The sequence below is a fragment of the Ostrinia furnacalis genome, unplaced genomic scaffold (genome assembly GCF_004193835.3).
Source record: "Ostrinia furnacalis isolate ACB-3 unplaced genomic scaffold, ASM419383v2 OfSCF3539, whole genome shotgun sequence".
Lineage (NCBI taxonomy): Eukaryota > Metazoa > Arthropoda > Insecta > Lepidoptera > Crambidae > Ostrinia > Ostrinia furnacalis.
This window is the reverse complement of record NW_021133778.1, coordinates 213,739-238,284: the sequence shown is the minus strand read 5'-3', so window position 1 is coordinate 238,284 and position 24,546 is coordinate 213,739. Positions and strand designations below refer to the sequence as shown.

General features: G+C 44.6%; 2 protein-coding genes across 2 annotated transcripts; both read right to left on the bottom strand.

Moving 5' to 3' along the window:
* Positions 1-217: 217 nt before the first annotated feature.
* LOC114357884 (pseudouridylate synthase 7 homolog) lies at positions 218-18,943 on the bottom strand. Its single transcript, XM_028311679.1, has 12 exons — positions 18,340-18,943; positions 17,609-17,819; positions 16,182-16,323; positions 15,685-15,805; positions 14,149-14,337; positions 6,495-6,669; positions 6,023-6,211; positions 3,793-3,934; positions 3,137-3,294; positions 2,605-2,777; positions 1,055-1,206; positions 218-606 (listed from the first exon to the last, which is right to left on the bottom strand). Exons 1-12 carry the CDS (start codon positions 18,636-18,638, stop codon positions 245-247), a joined length of 2,313 nt encoding a protein of 770 aa, XP_028167480.1. The 5' UTR covers positions 18,639-18,943; the 3' UTR covers positions 218-244.
* An 858-nt stretch (positions 18,944-19,801) lies between these two features.
* LOC114357885 (histone H2A, sperm-like) lies at positions 19,802-23,344 on the bottom strand. Its single transcript, XM_028311680.1, has 3 exons — positions 23,177-23,344; positions 22,748-22,970; positions 19,802-20,104 (listed from the first exon to the last, which is right to left on the bottom strand). The coding sequence occupies exons 1-3, from the start codon at positions 23,214-23,216 to the stop codon at positions 19,921-19,923; spliced, it is 447 nt and encodes a 148-aa protein (XP_028167481.1). The 5' UTR covers positions 23,217-23,344; the 3' UTR covers positions 19,802-19,920.
* Positions 23,345-24,546: the final 1,202 nt, after the last annotated feature.

Sequence of the window (24,546 nt, the reverse complement as noted above, 5' to 3'; positions counted from 1 at the left end):
CCTTCCATACAAAATCTGGCATTGCCATTTGACAGTTGACGGACGGATTTGGATAAGAATTGATCAGCAATGATGAAAAGCTATGGCTTTCACTATTGTTTGTAAATATTATTATCTGTAAAGAATAAAGGTATCATTTAAATTTAATAAAGCATTGTTTCATTGTGTTGTAAGCAGACAAATAAATTGACTGAGCTGTGTATTTATTCTGAAAAATAAAACATAAAATACGTAAAACACTTTATTATTCAATCTCTGTTTTAACTTTCTTCAATGCTACATCTACATAGTCATCCATTTTTCTTTTTAATGATTCATCTCCGCTCGCTTCTGTAACTTCTGCATTTTCTTGTCTGCTCACTTCTGAGTTCTCCCCGCTCATATTGAGGCTGTCATTGGCTTCGGAGTTATTTTCTGCGCCCGCTTCTGAGTTTTCATCTCCCGCTTCCCCAGTCTTGTCCTTCGACTTCTTGCGTCTGTGATAGTTGTTCTGCATCGCCTGGTAATCGCACGACGTGTCCACTTTGAGGAGTTCCCGCAAAGCCATGGTGGCGTAACAGCTCGCCGGCAGAGACATTTCTAGGAGCAGCGCTTTGTATTTGCCGTCTGAAATCAGATAAAATAGGTTAAATGTATTTTTTTTTGTAGTAAGAACAAATGAAAAATTATAATTTTAGTTTTGGAGTAGAACAGTATTAACACTTAATAATAATATGCGTAGATTTCCTGAACTAAATACCAAACACTGGCTGCTTGATTAATTTGGTTGTATTTCTTATTATATTGTATTAATTTAACTGCAGCTCAGCTGTTTTATGTAAATTAATTTCTATAAATTATTGTTTTAAATCCTCATGGTCACTACCATAATAATTATTATTGACGGGATTGCTACCATTATCATTATTTAGGATTTGTTTCGTAATATGCGTTTTCCATTGCGCACACTACTCCGATTTGGTATCGGCCGATTTTTCATACAAATTAGAATCGAGCCCAACTATCGGTCTGTGCCTAGACTTAGTCCACAGCTTCCACGCCACAAGCTGTGTACCTTCGATGATGCCGGTGAGCTCGCGGCCGGTGAGCTGGTCGCGGTCGGAGCGCAGCAGGTCGGCGTAAGGCTGCGAGTAGCGCACGCTGCGCCAGGACACATCCAACGGACGCACCGCCACGTGCCGGTACGCGCCAGACATGCTGTAGCATCTGGAGATTACAGAAATAAAATAAAAATTCATAAAATTCATTTATTTTTGCAAATAGGCTTTAAAAAGGCGCTTTTACACGTCCCAATATTAACCCTACCACTGCTTCGGGACAATAAATAGGCCAGTGCTGAGAAGAAGCAGCGCAAGAAACTCAGTCACTATTGTCAGCCTCCTTTTCAAGGTTTTACAGTCTTTAAAATATACAAATTATAGTCATAAGTATTGATGCGAGCTAGGTAGTTAAACATTCCAAACATTTTTATCTTTTATATAATCATCAACTTTATAGTAGCCCTTTTTCATTAAGGTGCTTTTGATACGTGCTTTAAATTTATGAATGGACAATTCTACAACAGTTAAATAATGGTACGATCGGTAATTACATCCATACTGTGTCATCTATCGAACACACAAATATACAGGGAGGAATTTTGTAATGCCACCTGGAGGGAAAGTACTCTTAATATTGTAGACTAGCGGCCGCCCGCGACTTCGTACGCGTGGATCCCGTTTTACCCCCTTTATCTATCTTACGCGGTTTAGATTTTTTCATACAAATGTTTTTTCCCGCTAACTCCCGTTCCCGTGGGAATTTTACAATATCCTGTTGTAACTAAGCTTTAAGTTTACTAAGGTACCTGCATGCCAAATTTCAAGCGTCTAACTTAAGCGGTTTAGACTTTTCATACAAAAAGATTTTCCCGCTAAATCCCGTTCCCGTGGGAATTTCGGGAATTCCTTTCTTAGCGCACCTCTACGGTACCTAAGCTTCCCTATACGAACGTCCCTTCCAAATTTCAAGTGCCTACGTTTAGCCGTTTAGGCTGTGCGTTGATATGTCAGTGAGTCAGTCAGTTTCTCCTTTTATATATTTAGATTACATTAGCGCAGCGCCGCTGCATCAGTTTCCGATGGCTTCCAAATGGAATTCTATATAAATCCAAGGAAGAATAATTCAGCAAGGTTGCGAAATGACCGGAGCGGAAAAATCGAAGATTCACGAAGATGTGCAGATTCCACCCTAATCTCTATGATCCGTGGAACCCGCCAGCCACATTCAAGCAGCGCAACTGGTACCACTTAATAGCAATGTTAAAAACTCCTTTGTTATATCTTCCAAATAAATCACCGCTACAACTTAGAAACTCGAAGATCATGCTCTTTGGAGTTCTCAAGAGAGTATTGCGAAACTCTGAGATCGCATTCTTTAATGGCGTCTAGTAGTGGACGTATTTTAGTTAAAAAGGAAAATTCAGTTCAATAAAAACCAAAGAATATTCGTGGCATCACTAACTGCAGATAAATAAAATTAATTAATTAAAAAACAGAGCCTATATTTATCGTAAAATTAGAAAATGGTATGATTAGGTTCATAAACAAATTAAAAACCACTAACTTGACTTTATGCCTCAGATCCAGCTTCAAATTATCTTTCGCCATCTCCTCTTCATAGAAGTCCTTCATGTTGGGCGGGTAGTCGATATTGTACCCTGGTAACGGCATGATAATGTCGAAAATCGTGTACTGGCCGCTCTCCGCCTCTTCCTTGGTTAGCACTTTGACGGGGACCTGAAGTTTGATACAGTATTTTTTTAAAAGCATTTTTAATCCACACTAATATTATCAAGTGGAAAGATTTGATTGTTTGTATTGAATAGCCTCCAAAACTGCTAGACAGATTAAAAAAATTCTTTCGTGTATAATAATGGTGGTTTTTAGCAACCTTACAAAGTTTATTTATTATAAGCTTGCATGACTGTAGGAAAATGAAACAAAACTGTGCAACGTCACGTTTAATTCTCTCAAAAAGTCATTTATTTATCTCATCAATGTTGTGATATTTTAATCACTTGAAATAGAATTTTATCTGACACTTTAAATATGCATCCCGCACAAACCAATAACAAAAATATGTAATAAAAAATTACCTTTGGCTTCTCATCGTTATTTTTGTCCTTGTCTCTCTTGTCAGAGCTGTCGTTATCGTTGTCCGCAGGCGCTTCGGAGGCGTCATTGGTGTCAGCATCAGATTCATTCTCGTTGTTATCGTCGTCTTCGAACTCGCCGTCGTTCATCTCTTCTGTAACTGTAATGAAATTAATATTATGAAGGGTTGTCAATTTACTTTTACGACAAATATTGCTGGTAAGGAATTGAGAATTGCGACTTTATGATAGCGATGTTCTTGATGAAAACCGATTCTTGGTAAAACATTTTTCATGATACAGTTTTCATCATTTATCAAAGTCGGCTCGAAAGACATTTGGGAATTATTCTCCAGTAGTAATATATTCTCCAGTTGTTAGAGATAAGGTTTTGGCTAATGTGAGATGTCATAGATCGTAGAGCTGATGGCCGTTGGGGCAGAAAAGTTCTCGAGTGGCGACCACGCCGTGACAATGCTCGCTCGTATGTGAGGCCTTGTCGAATAGTAATCCTGTAGGGTGCCATCGCGCTTGTTTTGTTTTCGATGTAAACTTGCGGAGATGAATTACAGGCCTGTTTTATTTAAATAGTGTAACTGTATTATTTAAATAGTCCATCCAAATAAAGATTTTGACTTTGACTTGACTACAATATTTACCTATGTGCTGTTCGCTGCCCGCAGGCACCAGGTCTCCTTCCGCAGGGCGGAGGCCGAGTCGCTGGATCCGCTCGGACACGGCGCGGTTCCACACCAGCGACTGGTACGAGTGCAGGTAGAGTAAGCGAGTGTTGCGTGCCAGCTGGAATTGGAGATGGGTTAAAGTGGGTGAGGATAACGTAACTATTAGACTAACTGGTGAACGCCAGACCTACGTCATTTTATAAAAGCTGAAAGTTTGTCAGCGTATGCTCCCAATATAGGATATAATGTTGGTGAATCATGAAGGTTGGATGATCGTGGCTTTGGCAGCTATCCTAAAAAAACTTTCTGGCAAGGAGTTGGAACTTTCAAAACTGTCTGGCTGATGTGGAAACAACTTCTAATCATTGCCCAAATATACATAAATATCAAATTTTATGGTATAATGTAAGTAAAATTACAGTCTATTGAATATACAGAAAAATTAGGCTTACGTTATAGCATAAAAGCTGATTTTTATATAAAATATTAGGGCAATAATTAGAAATCTTACTTCATCAGCCAGACAGTTTTTTTAGGATAGCTGCCAAAGCCACGATGACCCAAACTTCATGATTCACCAAAATGACGTAGGTCTGGCGTTTACTAGCTCTTAGTCTATATGTAATCAACGATACCGGACAATGTTATGAGATGAGTTAAGATAGTATACACAGTCTGGGTAATGAAGCAGCAAGATTCTGGAGGCCACGTACCAGAAAACCCAGCGTGGGACGTCCACCTACGAGGTGGACCGACGACCTCATGCAAGGTAGCAGGAAGGCGCTGGATGCAGGCCGCTACCAACCGCGCGATGTGGAAATCATTGGGGGAGGCTTGTGTTCAGCAGTGGACCTCCTGAGGCTGAAACGATGATGATTCACAATTTACGAGGCGCAGTATTTACCAAGCACGCTTTGTGCTTCCGTTCATGATAAGCCTTCTTCTGCTTAACCGTACTAATACTGTCTAATACTACTTGTAAATCGTGATTCTTTCCTCCACAGAACAGGCAATGCCTAGTGTGGAGGACTGTCTTTTGTTTTGTACTACTTGATTTGGCAATAAATATTTTCATTTTCATTTTTCATTTCATTTTCCTTAGCTTTTATGAGCTAGCGTTCTGCAAGAGCGACCCTTACAAGAATGAGCCTTATGTCGCGGGCGGTAAGGTGGGCTCTACCTTGGACAGCGCGCCGACCAGGTCATTGGGCGCCTTAGCGAGGGCACGTATGAGGCGAGTCTCGACGTGCGCGCTGCCGGACATGCCTCTTGGAAGCGCTTGGAGTGAAGCGATGGGCCTGCTTCATGGCCATACAAGTGTGAGTCTTGTGTCGCAGGCGGTAAGGTCGACTTTACCTTGGACAGCGCGCCGACCAAGTCGTTGGGCGCCTTGGCCAGGGCGCGGATAAGGCGTGTCTCGATATACACGCTGCCTGCCGTGCCACGCGAGAGTGAGTCTTGTGTCACAGCCGGTAAGGTCGACTTTACCTTGGACAGCGCTCCCACCAAGTCGTTGGGCGCCTTAGCAAGGGCACGCATAAGGCGCGTCTCGACGTGCGTGCTGCCGGACATGCCTCGTGGAAGTGCCTGTAAGTGCCTTTTCACACGTTCCGGTTGCTGGCTATCCGGCGCCGGGTACCCGGTCGTGAATGTATGGGCATGCCGGATTAATTACGCCGGAACATGTGAAAGCTACGTACCATGCGCATACACTTCACCACCGGGTACCCGGCGCCGGATAGCCGGCAACCGGGACGTGTGAAAAGGGCCTAAGGCTGCAATGGGTCCGGCCTCGCGGCCACACGAGACTGAGCCTTATGTAGCGGGCGGTCAGGTCGACATTACCTTGGACAGCGCGCCCACCAGGTCATTGGGCGCCTTAGCGAGAGCGCGTATGAGGCGCGTCTCAAAGTGCGGACGGACATGCCACTTGGAACCGCTTGTAAGGCTGGAATGGAGCCAGCTTCGTGGCCATACAATAGTGCGCCTTATGTCGCGGGCGGTAAGGCCGACTTTACCTTGGACAGCGCGCCCACCAGGTCATTAGGCGCCTTAGCGAGGGCACGTATGAGGCGTGTCTCGACGTGCGCGCTGCCGGACATGCCTCTTGGAAGTGCCTGGACTCTTGGAGTGAAGCGACGGGCCATGAAGCATCATGGCCATACAAGTGTGAGCCTTACGTCGCAGGCGATAAGGTCGTCATTACCTTGGACAGCGCGCCCACCAGGTCGTTGGGCGCCTTGGCCAGGGCGCGAATAAGGCGCGTCTCGACGTGCGCGCTGCCAGACATGCCTCTTGGAAGCGCTTGGAGTGCTGCGATGGGTCCGGCTTCGTGGTATCGTTGTAGCGCCGGCTGAAGCATGCCTTCGCGCTCTTCCAGAAGGGAGTTTATTGCCTGTAAAATAAGATTGAGTTTACATTATTCGCGTGCGCACACATAATAGCACAACAAACAATATTTAGAAACGTATTGAAATGATGGTGGAGCTTTAGTGACTTAGTAATGGTCCACTTACATCTCTAAAGTTCCATTGCAGCAGCTTGCGTCCTATCTCGTAGATAGGCGTGTTGACACGAGACCCGAAGCTCGTAGTAGTTGATGAATTTATTCTCATGTAGTAGACATCTAGCTTGCATTAGAACTATCGACCTTAGTGCCAATACTACGCGCTACTTACTTCTCTAAAATTCCCTTGCAGCAGTTTTCGTCCAATTTCATAAGTGGGCGTATCCACACGAGTCCCGAAGCGCTGTAGCCCGTAGTAGTTGATGAAGCCATTCTCCTGCAGCAGTCGGCAGGCGTTGTCCACGACGTCGTCGGTAGCGGTCACGTTGCGCAGCGCTATGCGGAATCTTTAAGCACGTCTGCGTGTTAATAATATGCTGTGAGGCGTCGGATAAGTTTAAAAGGTTGTTTTTATGGTTCGTAAATACTTAATTTTAAACTTTCCGAGTTGCCTAACTGAATTAATTTAAACAGGTTAATATTGAAATAATACTTGTATTTGCCTGACGTTCCGACTGAATTGCACTGGCGGTAGTCATAGGCTGTCTGGAGCGTCGAGTGCGCGATCCGTATGGTGAGTGGATTCAACAATTCTACCCCCATGGTATTATTTCTTTTCCACCAAGTGACCACGGCTGGTGCAACTCGGTCGAAACGTCATGCAAATACAGGTAATATTTTAATGTTACCTATCCGCGTATTGCGTTAAAACCTGTTTAAATTGATTCGTAAATACTTTTTTTTAGATGTTGGTGGTTATTGAGCGTTAAATTTGAGCTACTTCGAGTCGTGAATGACAGTGTTTAAACTTAGAGTGTGTATGGACTTTGCGATGCTACTGGTTTGATAATTTCGTTGCGTGTCCAATGACAGTTCAACTTTCCCCCGGGACAAACTTGACCTTCACTGGTTGGGTTTTTATCCGGCTACACAGGACTTGCAGCGGTGGAAACGAGAGGTGGGAATAGTCCCGTACTCGTTTGATACACAGCGAGTTTCCAGCCTTGCGAGCAATCTCACATTATCTTATGTTATTTTGTTGTTATTACGTCTTTATTCGGTCTGCAGTCAGTTTAAAGTAATCATTCATTATGCATACTGTATACATACAATACATACATGCACGCACTTTATCTCGAAATTTCAATGGGAAGACTGGTCTCCACGACACAGGGAATCCTAGTGTGGAGTCCAGTGATGCTGTTAGTACATACTTACTGTATAAATTGTAATCCGTTTCTATTCAGAATGTAACAGTAACCAGATCATATACTGTAATATTTTTGGACTAAATAAATAACATTTTCATTTTCAGTCTTAAATTGTACGGGATTCAGTAAGATGACGTCATCATTTAGGAAATCTAGGATCTACTTTACTTTTCTTATTGACATAGATTAAAAAGATATAGCGCTTAATTGATTCAGTGCCTGAGATATGGAAGGGGTACGGGAGAGGCAACATTGACATATACACACTGACCAGTGTGGCAAATCCTTAAAGGCATATAGCGACATTTTGAGGCTGCTCGCNTCGTTCGGCCATGTAATCGCCTTAATATTGAAATAATACTTGTATTTGCCTGACGTTTCGACTGAATTGCACCGGCCGTAGTCATAGGCTGTCTGGAGCGTCGAGTGCGCGATCCGTATGGTGAGTGGATTCAACAATTCTACCCCCATGGTATTATTTCTTTTCCACCAAGTGACCACGGCTGGTGCAACTCGGTCGAAACGTCAGGCAAATACAGGTACAGGTAGGTTTTAATGTTACCTATCCGCGTATCGCGTTAAAACCTGTTTAAATTAGTTCGTAAATATTTTTTTTAGATGTTGGTGGTTATTGAGCGTTAAATTTGAGCTACTTCGAGTCGTGAATGACAGTGTTTTAGAGCGTGTATGGACTTTACGATGCTACTGGTTTGATAATTTCGCTGCGGATCCAATGACAGTTTAACATTCCCCCGGGACAAACTTGACCTTCACTGGTTGGGTTTTTAAAGGTGGTCAAGCTGAAGATCTCGGCTACACAGGAGTTGCAGCGGTGGGAACGAGAGGTGGGAATAGTTCCGTACTCGTTTGATACACAGCAAGTTTGTAGCCTTGCGAGCAGGCTCACATTATCTATACGCATTTTTATGGATTTGCTACATTATATGCGGTCTGCAGTCAGTTTAAAGTAATCATACATTATGCGGGCTACATTTACTTTGACCTGACTGAAGACTGAATCCAGTGTGACAAATCCTTTAATGTTAAATTGGACGGGATTCGATATATTATGGTACAATGAGACAGCGAGGTTCTGGAGTAGAAGCCACGTACCGGAAAACCACTCACAAGGTAGACCGATGACCTCAGAATGTTAGCAGGAAGGCGCTGGATGCAGGCCGCTACCAACCAGGTGATGTGGAAATCATTGGGGGAGGCCTATGTTCAGCTGTGGACGTCCTGTGGCGGAAATGATGACGATGATGTATGGGATTCAGTAAGACGACGTCATCATTTAAGAAATCTGAGATCTACTTTGCTTTTCTTATTGAGATAGGTACATAGCGCTCTCTGAAGAACATCAATCTTTTAAACTGCGATCTACAACTCGCCTGTCAAGCTTGGGGATTATGGCAAAACCCTCCACTATAGTGGAGGAGGCTCATAGTCCACCTTGTGGTCCAGTAGTGGACTGTACAGTAGTGGGCTGATGATGATGATGAGGATGATGATTGTGTTACAAAAAAATCAACAGACTAATGTGCACTTTCAAAAACAACGTTTCCCACTCACTTGTTCCCCTTGAGCATGCCGAGCCTCAGGTGGTGCGCGCTGAAGCTGTAGTTGCCGACGCAGACGTCCCGCAGCGCCTGGCAGGCGGCGGCCACGCGGCGCGGCGCCACCTTGCGCAGGCTGAACCACTGCGACGTCACCGCGCGCCGGTCCTTGCTGCCCGCGGGCCCACCATTGGGGGCTTCATGCAAGTATAAATACCTCCCCAAAATGGTCTGGTGCCGTGGGCTATAGTGATTGTAGTCACTAGTGGGCTCTGATACTAATCCCCTCCCCCCTTCTAGACATGGCTGGTCAGAGGCCAGACCCCTAGACAGTAACCCTAGACACACCAATGGAGGGCATGTACCGGGCGCGCAATCCTCATCACGCATTGGTTCCCGCTGAAAACCAGCTTCTCGGCATGACGTTTCATAATATGTCGCGATTTTTGCTGAGCGGGCGCCTTTTGCTTTGTCCACCATATTGTGCTGAATAAAGACTTTCTTATTCTTAAGCAGCCCGCGTAATATATGATTACTTTGACCTGACCGCTGCAACCAGTGTGGCAAATCCATAAAGGCGTGTAGCGACATTTTGAAGCTACTCGCAAGGCTGAAAACTCGCTGTGCATCAGACGAGTACAATCGCAAGAAACCTCGCGAGCAGCTCGAATGCAGCCCGCATAATATGATACCTGACCGCAGTAACCAGTGTGACAATCCTTAAAAGTGTGTAGCGACATTTTGAAACTACTCTCAAAGCTAAAAAAAACTCGCTGTTTGATGTACAGCAAACACGAAAGAAACCTCACGAAGCTCCACAACGTCAATGCCACCGTAAGATCGATGTACAGTGTCCCACTCACTTGTTCCCCTTGAGCATGCCGAGCCTCAGGTGGTGCGCGCTGAAGCTGTAGTTGCCGACGCAGACGTCCCGCAGCGCCTGGCAGGCGGCGGCCACGCGGCGCGGCGCCACCTTGCGCAGGCTGAACCACTGCGACGTCACCGCGCGCCGGTCCTTGCTGCCCGCGGGCCCACCATTGGGGCATAACTGGTCAGGGGCCAGACCCCCCTGGAAAATACCCCCCCTGGAAAATACCCCTAGATACGCCAATGGAGGACATGTACCATATACAATGAATGATTTGTCACACTGGATGCGGTCAGGTCCATGTGAATGCAGCCCGCTTAAGGTAGGATAATTTGACGTGACCGCAGATCACAACCAATGTGACAATCCTTAAAGGCGTGTAGCGACATATTAATGGCTGCTTGCAAGACTGAAAAAACTCGCTGTTTGATGCGCAGTAAACTCACAAGAAATCTCACGAAGCTCCACAATGTCAATGTCACCGTAAGATCGATGTACAAGCTTCCCACTCACTTGTTCCCCTTGAGCATGCCGAGCCTCAGGTGGTGCGCGCTGAAGCTGTAGTTGCCGACGCAGACGTCCCGCAGCGCCTGGCAGGCGGCGGCCACGCGGCGCGGCGCCACCTTGCGCAGGCTGAACCACTGCGACGTCACCGCGCGCCGGTCCTTGCTGCCCGCGGGCCCACCATTGGGGGCTTCATGCAAGTATATAGCCCTCCCCCAGAATGGTCTGGTGACCCCCTCTTACTTGTGAGCTATGATACTAATCCCCCCCACCTAGACATGGCTGGTCAGAGGCCAGACCCCTAGACAGTAACCCTAGATACACCAATGGAGGGCATGTACCGGGCGCGCAATCCTTATCACGCGTTGGTTCCCGCTGAAAACCAGCTTCTCAGCATGACGTTTCATGTCGCGATTTTTGCTGAACGGGCGCCTGTTCNCGTGTAGCGACATATAAAGGCTGCTCTCAAGGCTGAAAAAACTCGCTGTTTGATGTACAGTAAACTCGCAAAAAATCTCGCGAGCAGCTCTAATACAGCCCGCATAATGATACCTGACCGCAGATCGCAACTAGTATGACAATCCTTAAAGGCGTGTAGCGACATATTGACGGCTGCTTGCAAGGCTGAAAACTCGCTGTTTGATGTACAGCAAAAACGAAAGAAATCTCACGAAGCTCCACAACGTCAATGTCACCGTAAGACCGATGTGCAAGTCTTCCACTCACTTGTTCCCCTTGAGCATGCCGAGCCTCAGGTTGTGCGCGCTGAAGCTGTAGTTGCCGACGCAGACGTCCCGCAGCGCCTGGCAGGCGGCGGCCACGCGGCGCGGCGCCACCTTGCGCAGGCTGAACCACTGCGACGTCACCGCGCGCCGGTCCTTGCTGCCCGCGGGCCCACCATTGGGGGCTTCATGCAAGCTGTATACATACAATACATACATGCACGCACTTTATCTCGAAATTTCAATGGGAAGACTGGTCTCCACGACACAGGGAATCCTAGTGTGGAGTCCAGTGATGCTGTTAGTACATACTTACTGTATAAATTGTAATCCGTTTCTATTCAGAATGTAACAGTAACCAGATCATATACTGTAATATTTTTGGACTAAATAAATAACATTTTCATTTTCAGTCTTAAATTGTACGGGATTCAGTAAGATGACGTCATCATTTAGGAAATCTAGGATCTACTTTACTTTTCTTATTGACATAGATTAAAAAGATATAGCGCTTAATTGATTCAGTGCCTGAGATATGGAAGGGGTACGGGAGAGGCAACATTGACATATACACACTGACCAGTGTGGCAAATCCTTAAAGGCATATAGCGACATTTTGAGGCTGCTCGCAAACTCGCAAGAAACCTCACGAAGCTCCACAATGTCAATGTCACCGTAAGATTGATGCACAGTTTCCCACTCACTTGTTCCCCTTGAGCATGCCGAGCCTCAGGTGGTGCGCGCTGAAGCTGTAGTTGCCGACGCAGACGTCCCGCAGCGCCTGGCAGGCGGCGGCCACGCGGCGCGGCGCCACCTTGCGCAGGCTGAACCACTGCGACGTCACCGCGCGCCGGTCCTTGCTGCCCGCGGGCCCACCATTGGGGGCTTCATGCAAGTATATAGCCCTCCCCCAGAATGGTCTGGTGACCCCCTCTTACTTGTGAGCTATGATACTAATCCCCCCCTTCTAGACATGACTGGTCAGAGGCCAGACCCCCCTAGAAAGTAGCCCTAGATACACCAATGAAGGGCATGTACCGGGCGCGCAATCCTCATCACGCGTTGGTTCCCACTGAAAACCAGCTTCTCGGCATGACGTTTCATAATATGTCGCGATTTTTGCTGAGCGGGCGCCTTTTGCTTTGTCCACCATATTGTGATGTGAATGCAGCCCGCAAATATGATTATTTTGACCTGACCGTAGATCGCAACCAGTGCAGCAAATCCTTAAAGGCGAGTAGCGACATTTTGAAGCTACTCGCAAGGCTGAAAACTCGCTGTGCATCAGACGAGTATAATCGCAAGAAACCTCGCGAGCAGCTCGAATGCAGCCCGCATAATATGATACCTGACCGCAGTAACCAGTGTGACAAGCCTTAAAAGTGTGTAGCGACATTTGAGGCTGCTCTCAAGGCTGAAAAAACTCGCTGTTTGATGCGCAGCAAACTCGCAAGAAACCTCACGAAGCTCCACAATGTCAATGTCACCGTAAGATCGATGTACAGTTTCCCACTCACTTGTTCCCCTTGAGCATGCCGAGCCTCAGGTGGTGCGCGCTGAAGCTGTAGTTGCCGACGCAGACGTCCCGCAGCGCCTGGCAGGCGGCGGCCACGCGGCGCGGCGCCACCTTGCGCAGGCTGAACCACTGCGACGTCACCGCGCGCCGGTCCTTGCTGCCCGCGTAGCCCACCATTGACGGTTTGATGCTGGAAGATGTGATGTAAGTAGTAAGTACTTGTTTGAGAAACATAAGGCTGTGTCTCAGAATACGGAACAAACCAGAAACCGTCAACGGGCGTAAATGTGTATTCATATAAATTACTCCAAAACGCACTAGTTTGACTTTAGAGCAATTAGTCAATGGCCGGCGCGCGCATTGTTTACATATCCGTCAGATTGACACTTTATAATTAAATTATGCCGTCTTGTGCCGTTCCAACATGTAAGAATGCTACTGGAATTACGAAGAAAGTGCATAGGATCATGTTTTATCCGTAAGTAGCACATTTCCAATTCATTTTAATAAAATAATAATTTTCAAAAAAAATCACGGTTGTATTTTGTAAGTGTTGCCACAGGTCAACGGAATATTTTACCCTACTTTTTAGTGTCCCACTCACTTGTTCCCCTTGAGCATGCCGAGCCTCAGGTGGTGCGCGCTGAAGCTGTAGTTGCCGACGCAGACGTCCCGCAGCGCCTGGCAGGCGGCGGCCACGCGGCGCGGCGCCACCTTGCGCAGGCTGAACCACTGCGACGTCACCGCGCGCCGGTCCTTGCTGCCCGCGGGCCCACCATTGGGGGCTTCATGCAAGTATATACCCCCCCAAAATAGTCTGGTGCCCTGGGCTATTGTGATGGTAGTCACTAGTGGGCTATGATACTAGTCACCTCCCCCCTAGATATGACTGGTCAGGGGCCAGAAGTCTAAGCTTTCACGGAAGTCTAAGGATGTCGCAGAAGTCTAAGGCTACGGACGGATACTCGCGACATTCCCACTGGGGCGATGACGGAACGCCGCGGCGCCGCGGAAATTTTACTGGGTATACCCCGTCCTTTTCAGGGCGTCGGGAGTCCCACACACCACCCTGTCCCCCGGCAGTGGTGACGGTGCGCAAAGAATTTCTTCCACGACAAAAAAAAAAGGAACCAAGCCCCCCCTGGAAAATAACCCTAGATACGTCAATGGAGGGTATCGAATTCCGTACAATTTTACACTGAGTGATTTGTCACACTGGATGCGGTCTGTGGTCAGGTCAATGTAAATGCAGCCCGCATAATGTAGATTACTTTGACCTGATTGTAGATTGCAACCAATGTGACAATCCTTAAAAGCGTGTAGCTACATTTTGAGGCTGCTTGCAAGGCTGAAAATTCACTATTTGTTGCGCAGAAAACTCGCAAGAAACCTCACGAAGCTCCACAACGTCAATGTCACCGTAAGACCGATGTACAGTTTCCCACTCACTTGTTCCCCTTGAGCATGCCGAGCCTCAGGTGGTGCGCGCTGAAGCTGTAGTTGCCGACGCAGACGTCCCGCAGCGCCTGGCAGGCGGCGGCCACGCGGCGCGGCGCCACCTTGCGCAGGCTGAACCACTGCGACGTCACCGCGCGCCGGTCCTTGCTGCCCGCGTAGCCCACCATTGAAGGTTTGATGCTGGGAGATATGATGTAAGTAGTAAGTATTTGTTTGAGAAACATAAGGCTGTGTAAAGCCTGGTCCGTGAGCACGTAGAATCCCGTCCAATGACCCCAAGCTACCCATCCTTATCGCTCGCGCGTAATTATATTGCTGTCGCGACTGTGCGACGCGCGCCCACAGTGAGTGCGAGCGCGACAGCAACATAATTACGTGCGAGCGACAAGGATGTGACCAGGCAGACTCACGGACCAGGCTTTAGGGGGAGAAGATGAATAAAGCTTGTAAAAAAAGGGGAAACAGTAGGCTATTTTAATATTGGCCAAAGCCATACAGCGTACAAGACATCCACTAAAACCCAGTGTCTTGGCACTTGGCAGTAAAATATCAACTGTTAAGATGATACTGAGTGGGCGACCTCTTTGCCAACATTTTTTTTTCCTCTTTTCTCAAATAAATATTTTTTCTTTCTTCTTTCTGTCAAAGCGACGATAGACCAACAGTGTCGGCAACTGTGCAAGGTATGGCAAAAACATGAGAAATGTAAAATGCCTCCTTCCAAATGCTGGAAGAAGTTGGAAGGAGGTGAAAAAAATGGAATAAAAAATATTTAAAGTAAGGATTCTTGGCAAGAATAAGGCTTAATGTCCTCCTATGATGTTCACATTATTATGTTAGCTGAGCAACAAATAACACTACGTTATGCTTCAAACGTTTGCAGATCGCCACCGCCGACGCGATCACGGCGCGATCATGACAGGTCGCGTGAACTGTCATGGGTCACGCGACCTGTCATTGGCCTATGATCGCGCCAGCGATGGCGATCTGCACGCGTTGGTATGGTTGAAGCTTTAGGTTTTATTTAACGCTCATCTGACGTACACGATCGATGTCGCCATAGAGGCGGCTAGCAAACATAAACGTGTAGACTTGTAAAATAAGCTTCATGCATTGCTATAACTCCTGATTGTTCATTGATCACAAAAATATTGTTGTAGAAGTGTAAGCAACAATCACATGCAACATCAATCAGTGTTAAATACATTAACTACTTACTTTATACTTGAAATCCAAAAAGTTTGGCATGTAAATAAAAAGGGAAGTCTTCATTACAATTTCAGTCATCAAAATATATGGATGCGAAGCCTGGGGTCCTCATCAAATGCCACGGAGAAAAGTTGGAACGATGCCAGAGAGCCATGGAGAGACGCTTAATAGGAATAAAGAAATAGGACAGAGTGACTTGTAGTACAAAAGTTGTCAGCAAGACCAGTCATTATGGAAATCCTTGAGCAATGTCTTTGTCCAGCAGTGGACGTTATTCGGCTGAAACTAACGAACGAACAATTATAAAATTATACTCACTTTAACCTCAGCTTCTCAGCAATTCTTGAGGCCGCATCCATGGTGTCACAATTTTCCTTGTATACTATGAAGTGGACATACTCCCCTGGCCATACCCACTTTATTCTGTTGTCTATGCGTACTGAAAATCAAGAACAAAAGGTCTAAAAGTATAAACAAGAAACAAATAATAACTTCTGTAAAGTTATTTAGGCGTGGCAGTCTGTCATGGATTTTGTGCACAATGAGGGTTTTCGCGAATGAAAAATCCGCCAGATGGCAATACGTAGACGCAAAGTCCAAATGCTGCATGATTGGTTATTTCTGACATGACATTGACAGATATGTCAAAATTCACCAATCACGCAGCAGTCAGACCCCACATCCATGTCCCGCCATCTAGCGGATCTTTCATTCGCGAAAACCCTCATTAGTACATGGTTTCAATTTTATTTTGTACCTAGCCTAAGTGAATATCCCTTCCCTCTTTTATAATAGTAAGATAGATAAAATCCTACCTCCTTTCCTATATCTTGTGAAGCGGAGTAGTTTCTTATCCTCAATGTTGATGGTGCTGCCAACTATACTTTCTCCAAAGGCTTTTTTGACAGCATCATGGATTTTAGTTCTTTGTTCCTTTGACATGTTGGTTGCATCAACCTGAAAATCAAACCCAGTGTATGTTTAATACAGGAAAGACGCAATAAAGAGCTACAAAGTATCATACTACTTTTGACATGAGTCCCAGGTACATTTCCGATTGGTATCCGTTGGTAGATTCCAATTAGGAATGTTGTCAAATACAATGTATTCTAAATTGGCAGCGCGAATCAGAAGGAAGCCTTAAGAATCTTTTCTACAATATGACAAATTAATCATGACAAAAAATCAACAATTTTAGTACAGTTTGTTGCATATTATTATTTCACAGTTAAAAGTAATGACCAATATTGCAATTGCATACATACTTGACTTGCAGACAAGTACCAGCCTAGCACTGCTGTAGTATATTTTAATTACAATTACATAAAATGAATTATAATATTATTGTAATTGTATGTACGATAGAATATAATAATAATATGTTGAAAGAAAGAAAGAAGAAAGAAAAATTTTTATTTGGTCCAAAACAATTTATACAATTTTACAGTTCAAAGTATTTGTACATGTTTGAACCAAAATGGCATCCGCTCAGCATTGTGTCCTGCTCTGAGGTAGACCCCAGAACAGGACGCTGTTATTCTGCGGAGGCCATTTTCAAAAGAGCGTCACATTGGACGCCATAAACACTGGCATTTTTATTTTAAATAATATAATAGGTAATTATAAACTTAACAATTCACAAAACTTAAACAATTAGGTACATACAATTTTTAGTGTGTCTGCTAGGTGTATGCGTTTTGTATATGTGTGATCAGAAAGTGCTATATGTATCAGAAAGTTATGTTTATGCAATAGAGGAAAGAGATACAGAACATCTACTCAGGCACCGGACATCTGTTCGTTTAATAAAAATTCCTTTAAATTACGTTTGAAAACAGCATTTCTCTCTCTATAACCATTTGTAACCGTATTCTGGCAAATAAATGATTTTATTTATTACTAGCTGACCCCGCGAACTCTGCTCCGCCTTAAAGGCAATAAGTCAGCCATCGCAATTTTTCCTTATTTGCTCACCGTTTAGACCTACCCTGGACTACGACAAACATTTTAAAACCAAAATCAGCTCCATCGGCCCAGCCATTCTCGAGTTTTAATCAGACTAACGAACAGCAATTCATTTTTATTATACATATTATGTATTGCTGTTTTTATTTTTTTATTTATAGTTTAATTGCTGTCCGTTAGTCTGATTAAAACTCGAGAATGGCTGGGCTGATTTATTTATAAATAATAAATCTTCTATATTATAGAAGATTTATTATTAATAAATAAATAAACTTACTTCAATGCTTTCATCCGTGTCTTTAGTGAGGACGAGCTTATTGATGCTGTCCCAGGTCTCCAGCGGCAGTATCTCCAGGTTATACTTGGAGAGGAGCAGGTCCTCGTCCTCGTCCACGGCCTCGTCCTCCGGAGGCTCGGGAGGCATTAGATCTGTCAGTTTGGCTATTTCACCTTTTTCGTTTATTTCCGACACTTGGAAATCTGAATATCTGTAATCATAAGTTAAAATTCAGAATCATGATACGAAATTCAGAGAACAATCAGGGACTATTCCCACCTCTCGTTCCCACCACTGCAACTCCTGTGTAGCCAGGATCTACAGCTTGACCGCCACAAAAACCCAACCAATGAAGGTCAAGTTTGTTCCGGGGGAAAGTTAAACTGTCATTGGACCCGCAACGATATTAATCAGAAGAACATAGGAGTTCGAAATTAAGGTTCGACTTCCCTCCATTGCAAAGCGGATGACAGGTGACAAACAAAGGTTTAATACCTTTAGGAAAAGATTATGCACCACGGACAATAAATTAAATTAAGGGGGCCTATCTTATGAGCAATTAGCAACTACCTGCCAATAATATCAGAGAACAATCAGTAAATATTTTGTATACCAGTTTCTGGCTTGATAAATGATAATAACATCTATGTGAAGGACCGTGCTAACCTTACTTTACTATGGACCAAGTCACTTTTGGCTTATAATAACAGGGTTTGAAACTTGTTATTTACCTCATTTTGATAATGCCATTGAATCCTGCATGATCGCTAATGTATTTCGTCACCCCGATTTCGTCTTCGGCCAGCCGCTTGCCCGGTGTCTCACGCCGAGGCTTGTTCCACTGTTGATTTGCGTTCGTGGTCCAGTTCCCATGGCTAAAATTACGATCGTCTCGGTAGCCAAGCCCCCTGAAATTCTTACCGCCCCTCCAAGGACCTCTATTGCCCCCTCGCGCAAAACCTCTATTATTATGACCTCCTCGGCCTCTACGATCACCACGTATCCACACCCCAGATTTTTCGGTGTTCATTTCAACTAAATCTATAACCTAACCTTAAATAAATTAACACAATGTAACCTAAAAACGATGTACTACAATAAATTAGCCTAACAACTGATTCGCTTATAACTTATACACATAGGTACTACTGCAAAATAAAGAAAACTTTTGCCAATTTTGTTTCATTCAACAGGAAAATAAAATACAAAAACCGCCGCAACACAAGACATTGAAGACATATGTCAAACTTTTTTTTTATTGATTTTGAAAACTTTTCAAGCTATGGCACAAAATGTTGATTCTTTTCTTCTGAAATAATCTGAATATTTTTTTCTATGGGGTGGATTTTCACGGAGCTGCGCGGAGCGGAGAGGAGAGAGGTGGAAATATTGAAATCTCTCTCCACTTCGCGCTCTGCTCTGCTTCGGTGGAAACCTGAAGTGGAAACCGGGCCTTATACAAAAAGGCATGGTGAGCAACCTACAATCTTGATTTGGTTTTGTAATTTTTTGTACAATAGTCGAGCGCGGTGGGATTTGAACCCGCGTTCCTCGGATCACAGATGAGAGAGAGTCGGATCTCGAGTCGGCCACTCCAACCCCTTCACCGTTCGGCTATCATGGCATTTGGCAATAGTCTTCTTTTTTTTTTCATTTCAGTCATCAATCGTCATAGGACGGACGTCCACTGCTGAACATAGGCCTCCCCCAATGATTTCCACAATGGCCAGTTGGTAGCGGCCTACATTTAGCGCTTTCCTGCTATCTTTATGAGGTCGTCGGTCCACCTTGTGGGTGGACGTCCTACACTGCGCTTTCCTGCTGCCCCATCGGCCGCAGATACCAGAAAATGTTTTAGGTACTTACTTAACCTAGATAAACGAATGCCTACAGCCAGCTTAGATTAATAAAGCCAGGTACAGTAACAACAACACCTGCAGAATTTAATAATTTTCATAAATAAAAAGTTTGTTGATTTTTAATAAAACTTTATCTCAAAGTAATTTATAGGTAAAGTACTAAATAATAAAATACAAATTAATTAAATAAGTAATACAAATTAATAAATTGGTAATAAAACATAATTAAACATAAAATAAATAACTGTGAAAATTAAATCTTATGTTTACCTAGTTAGGCTTCTGTATGTAACGTAACAAAATTATTTTACATTTTGATAAAAATAACAAAACCTGAGAAATTAAGATGACTAAAAAAGACTGAAAATGTGTCCACGTGCATTTTTCATCTGAACACGATCAAGTAAAATAATATTTTTTTAACACAATCTAGTATGAAAAAACTACATAATGTTAATATTCCTGGGAAGAAGTATTTGTGTTGTTATTTGTTGTATTTTTCTTTGCAGTCTTCTTCGGTAGCAGCTGGTAATGGATGATGGGCATCACGCCCCCCTGGGAAAATGTGACTCCTTGTAGCATCTTGTCTAGCTCATCATCATTTCGTACGGCCAGTAGTATGTGACGTGGCATAATTCTGCAAAAATAAATGAGATTTGTAAGTATAGTCAGCGTCAAATAGTTCGTGCATAGAGGAATTATTAACCCTCTATGAGTTCGTGACATCCAAAGTGGCCAAAAAGTTATTCTAATTCTAACAAAGACGTGTTGCGAACAGTGCCGTATTATCCATAAGGCACTTTAGGCCAGTGCCTAGGGGCCCACTATGGCCAGGGGCCCAGCACTCCCGATTAAAAAATGAAAAAAAGATAATGTCAAAGAATATTTTTATGCAACAAAACTCAAACCACCTCCAAATTTCGCCTTATTTTGGTTTACACATTCAATCGTCATATATCGATATTGTGGAACCTAAATCATTTTCGTAACGTTGCAGTTGGCATTACTGCTTTGGTTTACATGACAGGTCGACAGTCGACGCAATTCAGAGGCTAAAAAGCCTCACAGCGGAGGCTAAGGAGAGGGGATATTACTTACGGGACCGCGAAGTCCTGTATGAGACGGCTAGCTCAAACGGCGCGGCGCCAGCGGGATTCCGCAGGGTTCGGTGCCACTCTTGTGGAACCTGGGCTTCAACTGGCTCCTCCGGGGCGTCCTTCTCGTGGGCATGAGTGTCATATGCTATGATGATAACACTGGTCACTGCCCGGGGGAAGCCATTTGGGGCCGCGGCACGGCTGGCGTCGGCGGGCGGCACATTAGTCGCTCGCAGGATACGACGCCTCGGCCTGAAAGTCACGCTGGAGAAAACTGAGGCCCTCTTCTTTCCGGGGCCTCGCCAGCGCGCCGCTCCCGACGCCCACATTGTGGTTGAGGACGTTAGGATCGACGTCAAAGGCCAGATGAAATATCTGGGCCTCACGCTTGACGGGAGGTGGCATTTTAGCCCGCACTTTAGCGGGCTAGTGCCACGCCTCCTCAAGGCAGCCGGCGCACTGAGTTGGCTCCTCCCGAATTTGGGAGGGCCATAAACGATGTGTCGTCGACTTTATGCCGGCGTTCTGAGGAGCATGGCGCTGTATGGCGCCCCAATCTGGGCGGACGCACTTCACAAGAGGGAGAATGCTGCCCTTCTGCGCAGGCCCCAGCGGGCCATAGCGCAGAGGGTCTCAAGGACCTACCGCACGGTAGACAGAAGGCCCGTGGAAAGCGCACGGTGCCGTCAGGCAGGAAGAGCGCGAGATCATGATCGACCGCTGGAAGGAAGACATGACACGCGCGCAGTTTGGCCGCCGCACTCTGGACGCCATTGGTCCTGTTCTGGACCAATGGTTGGAACGACCGCACGGGTTCCTACCGTTCCGTGTGGCGCATGTGCTGACCGGGCATGGCTGCTTCGGTTCGTACCTGCATAGAATCGGGCGAGAGGAATCCCCGCTGTGCCACAAATGGTCTTTCGGTTCCGAGCCTGGTCAACGCCATGCTAGGAAGTGAAGGATGCTGAAAGGCGGTCGCCTCCTTTTGCGAAGAGGTCATCCTTCAGAAGGAGGCAGTGGAGCGCGAGCGGGAGAACGATCCTCTCGCCCCATCGCTCCGCAGGCGGAGAAGGGGGTGGAGAAGGCGGTTGTACGACCGTTCTATTCTGCCCCCAGGTGGCGGCCAGCAGGCCGGGGGTGCGGGGGCACCCTTGTCACCTCCATCTGACGGGAATGGCTTGGCGTTTCGAGCCATTCCCGTCGGACCCCCTCAAAGGGGGCGTGTAGGGTCCGCCGTGTAGGCGAGCTGTCACCGGTCGGTGGTGTCGCGGAAGTCTAAGGCTACGGCCGGATACTCGCGACACTCCCACTTGGGCGATCACGGAACGCCGCGGAGGTTTTAAGCTCGATTCACACATATCAGTGAAGCCACAGTTCCGTCACAGTGTCCGCTCAGTTCAGTATCAGTGCTACAGTGTTGCGTCAGTGAAATATTTTGAATATTTTAAAATGTCAGAGAGCTGTTTCAATATTCTTGTTCAGACACTATGAAGTAAGCTATTTTGTTTTTGATGCCGCGGCGGCGTCCGTGATCCGACAAAAAATATCGTCGTCAACGAATACGTCCGTGATTGCCGTTGTCGGCACTGACACTGAGCTGAGAGCACTGTGTCGTTACTGACACTGACAAGTTGGGATGCGTTCATAGAAACTGTATGAAAGAATATTTCGCACTGTGCCGGTAACTGAGCCTGAACTGTGACTTCACTGATATGTGTGAATCGGCCTTTAGTGGGTATACCCCGTCCGGTTTCAGGACGGAGCAGCGCCCTTTTTAGGGCACCGTGAGTTCCACAAACCACCCTGTCCCCCGGCAGTGGTGACGGTGCGCAAAGCATTTCCTCCGCGAAAAAAAGGGGGGCCCGAAACGAGCTGTGCCTAGGGGCCCCGAGATGGTTAATCCGGCCCTGGTTGCGAACTTTTTGGCTACTGTGCGAGTCTCGAATTATTTAACGCTGACTGTACCTACTTATCCTAACATTATTACAACCAGTGGTAACGTTTTGAATTTTAAATTATCTACCTTACTAAGTAGGTATGACCTCCAAACAAATGACACTGGACCTATCTTTTTCAATTTGCAAATTGACGAAGGATAGTGTTATAATTACCATAATGTAGGTAGGATTTAACAGGTTCTGATTATAATTAGAGAAAGAAATTAAGAATGACGTCATAAGTACCTCGTTCTTTTACTTTCTTCTGCAGCTTTACCAGCCAGCTCCAGCATTTCGGCGGCCAGATATTCCAGTACTGCAGTTAGGTAGACCGCAGTGCCGGAGCCTATACGGCGAGCATAGAGCCCGTGTCGCAGTATCCTGTGAATTCTTCCCACGGGAAACTTCAGTCCCGAACGCTCGCTGCGTGTCTTGTTCTTGCGGTTTTTAGTAATCTTCTTAGCAACAACTGCAGATGAAATTTAGTTATTAGAGTAGGTACAGACGGCAGCACATCAAGCTAAATACAGTAGTCGTAAATACAGGCTTTTATAGTGCAAAAAAACGTACTATTCTGTTGCACTAAAGCCAGCTGTCGTCTGTACAAATGTACAAAAAAATAAAAGTCTAGTCATGATTTAAGAAAGTGATATGAATTTCATTGTTGTACTTTACCATTTTGATGCTTAGATTTTCCGTTGCCACGTTCAGACATTATTGTTTAATTCGTTGGAAATTATAAAACGTAATTTATTAAAATAAGCAATCGCCCAGCAATCCTTTACGATTTATTTTTGATTATGATAAAATAGACGCGAATGTGGGTAGTCATTTGCTTGCTCAACTTTTTTAACCGTTACGTATTTACTTACATAGCTTATAGGATAGGGGCAGGGCAGGGTTACGAGCGACTTTGTAAATCGATTTAAAAAATCTATTGCCAAAAAACTCTGTTTGAAAACAAAAGTAGGAAACATTAATATGAGATCAGTTTGAATCCGTGCCGTGGTGTCCTAAAAATCACAATAATTATTCGATTATAATATTATAATCGAATTTTTTCCCCACGATGTTGCGTCAGCGTAGTCAGCATGTTGAAGCTAAATCTTTAGCTTCATGGTTACATCCAATCCTTGGCGTAGGGTAAACAAATAAAATTAAACAATCTACCCTACATTTCTTGTACTTTTTTCTATTTAGCATGAACTTCGTATTTCCTTTTAGGGGTATTTATTTTATGCTTTACCAAAACTTCGAAATGCTATTAGTCTTCTGATCGACCGCATGTTAGGTTTAAAGGTACCTAGTAACTATCCATATCCAATAGTCATCCATCCTCGCTCGAATCGGCTGTACTTTTCTCTCCTTTCCATTTTATAGACCTTGTTTCAAATGCAATATGCAAACCGAATGTAGACACAATTTACTGAAATAAAACAACTAAGACCAGTCTTGTAAATGACATGTAATTTTGAATACTGTATGTAAACAAGAGATCTGATATTGAAATCCTCTATATGTAGTACAAAAAGTTACATTTTCCAAGATACAGTATAACACAAAATCTAATTATTTCCATACAAAGTAGATCTGGTATTTATATTTTACAACAGTAATATGCATAATCTCTTGTAAACTTTGATCTAAATATTAACTCATTGTATAAAGCTGCCAACTTTTGAGAAAAAGTGAAGTTATCCTGCTATAAGTTTTTCAATAATAATACTATCATATCAATCTAGAAAATATTCGAGATAAAATTAGTAGAAAAGGAACATTATTGAATACAATTTAATCACTGCCATGCATGGGCAAAATATAAAATGCTAAAAATACTAAAATTAAATTGCCTATCTAAAGCTATTATAAAATGAAATCGTGAATACTTTTTCTATACATTACAAAATTAACTCTAAAGGTAGCACGTTAAAAATATGTATTACACAAAATAAATGCAACTTGTGTCGTTAATACATGAACTGCTTGACAAAAACTAGTAATAATGTGAAGTTAAAACTATAATAAAATAGATCACTCTTTAAAAT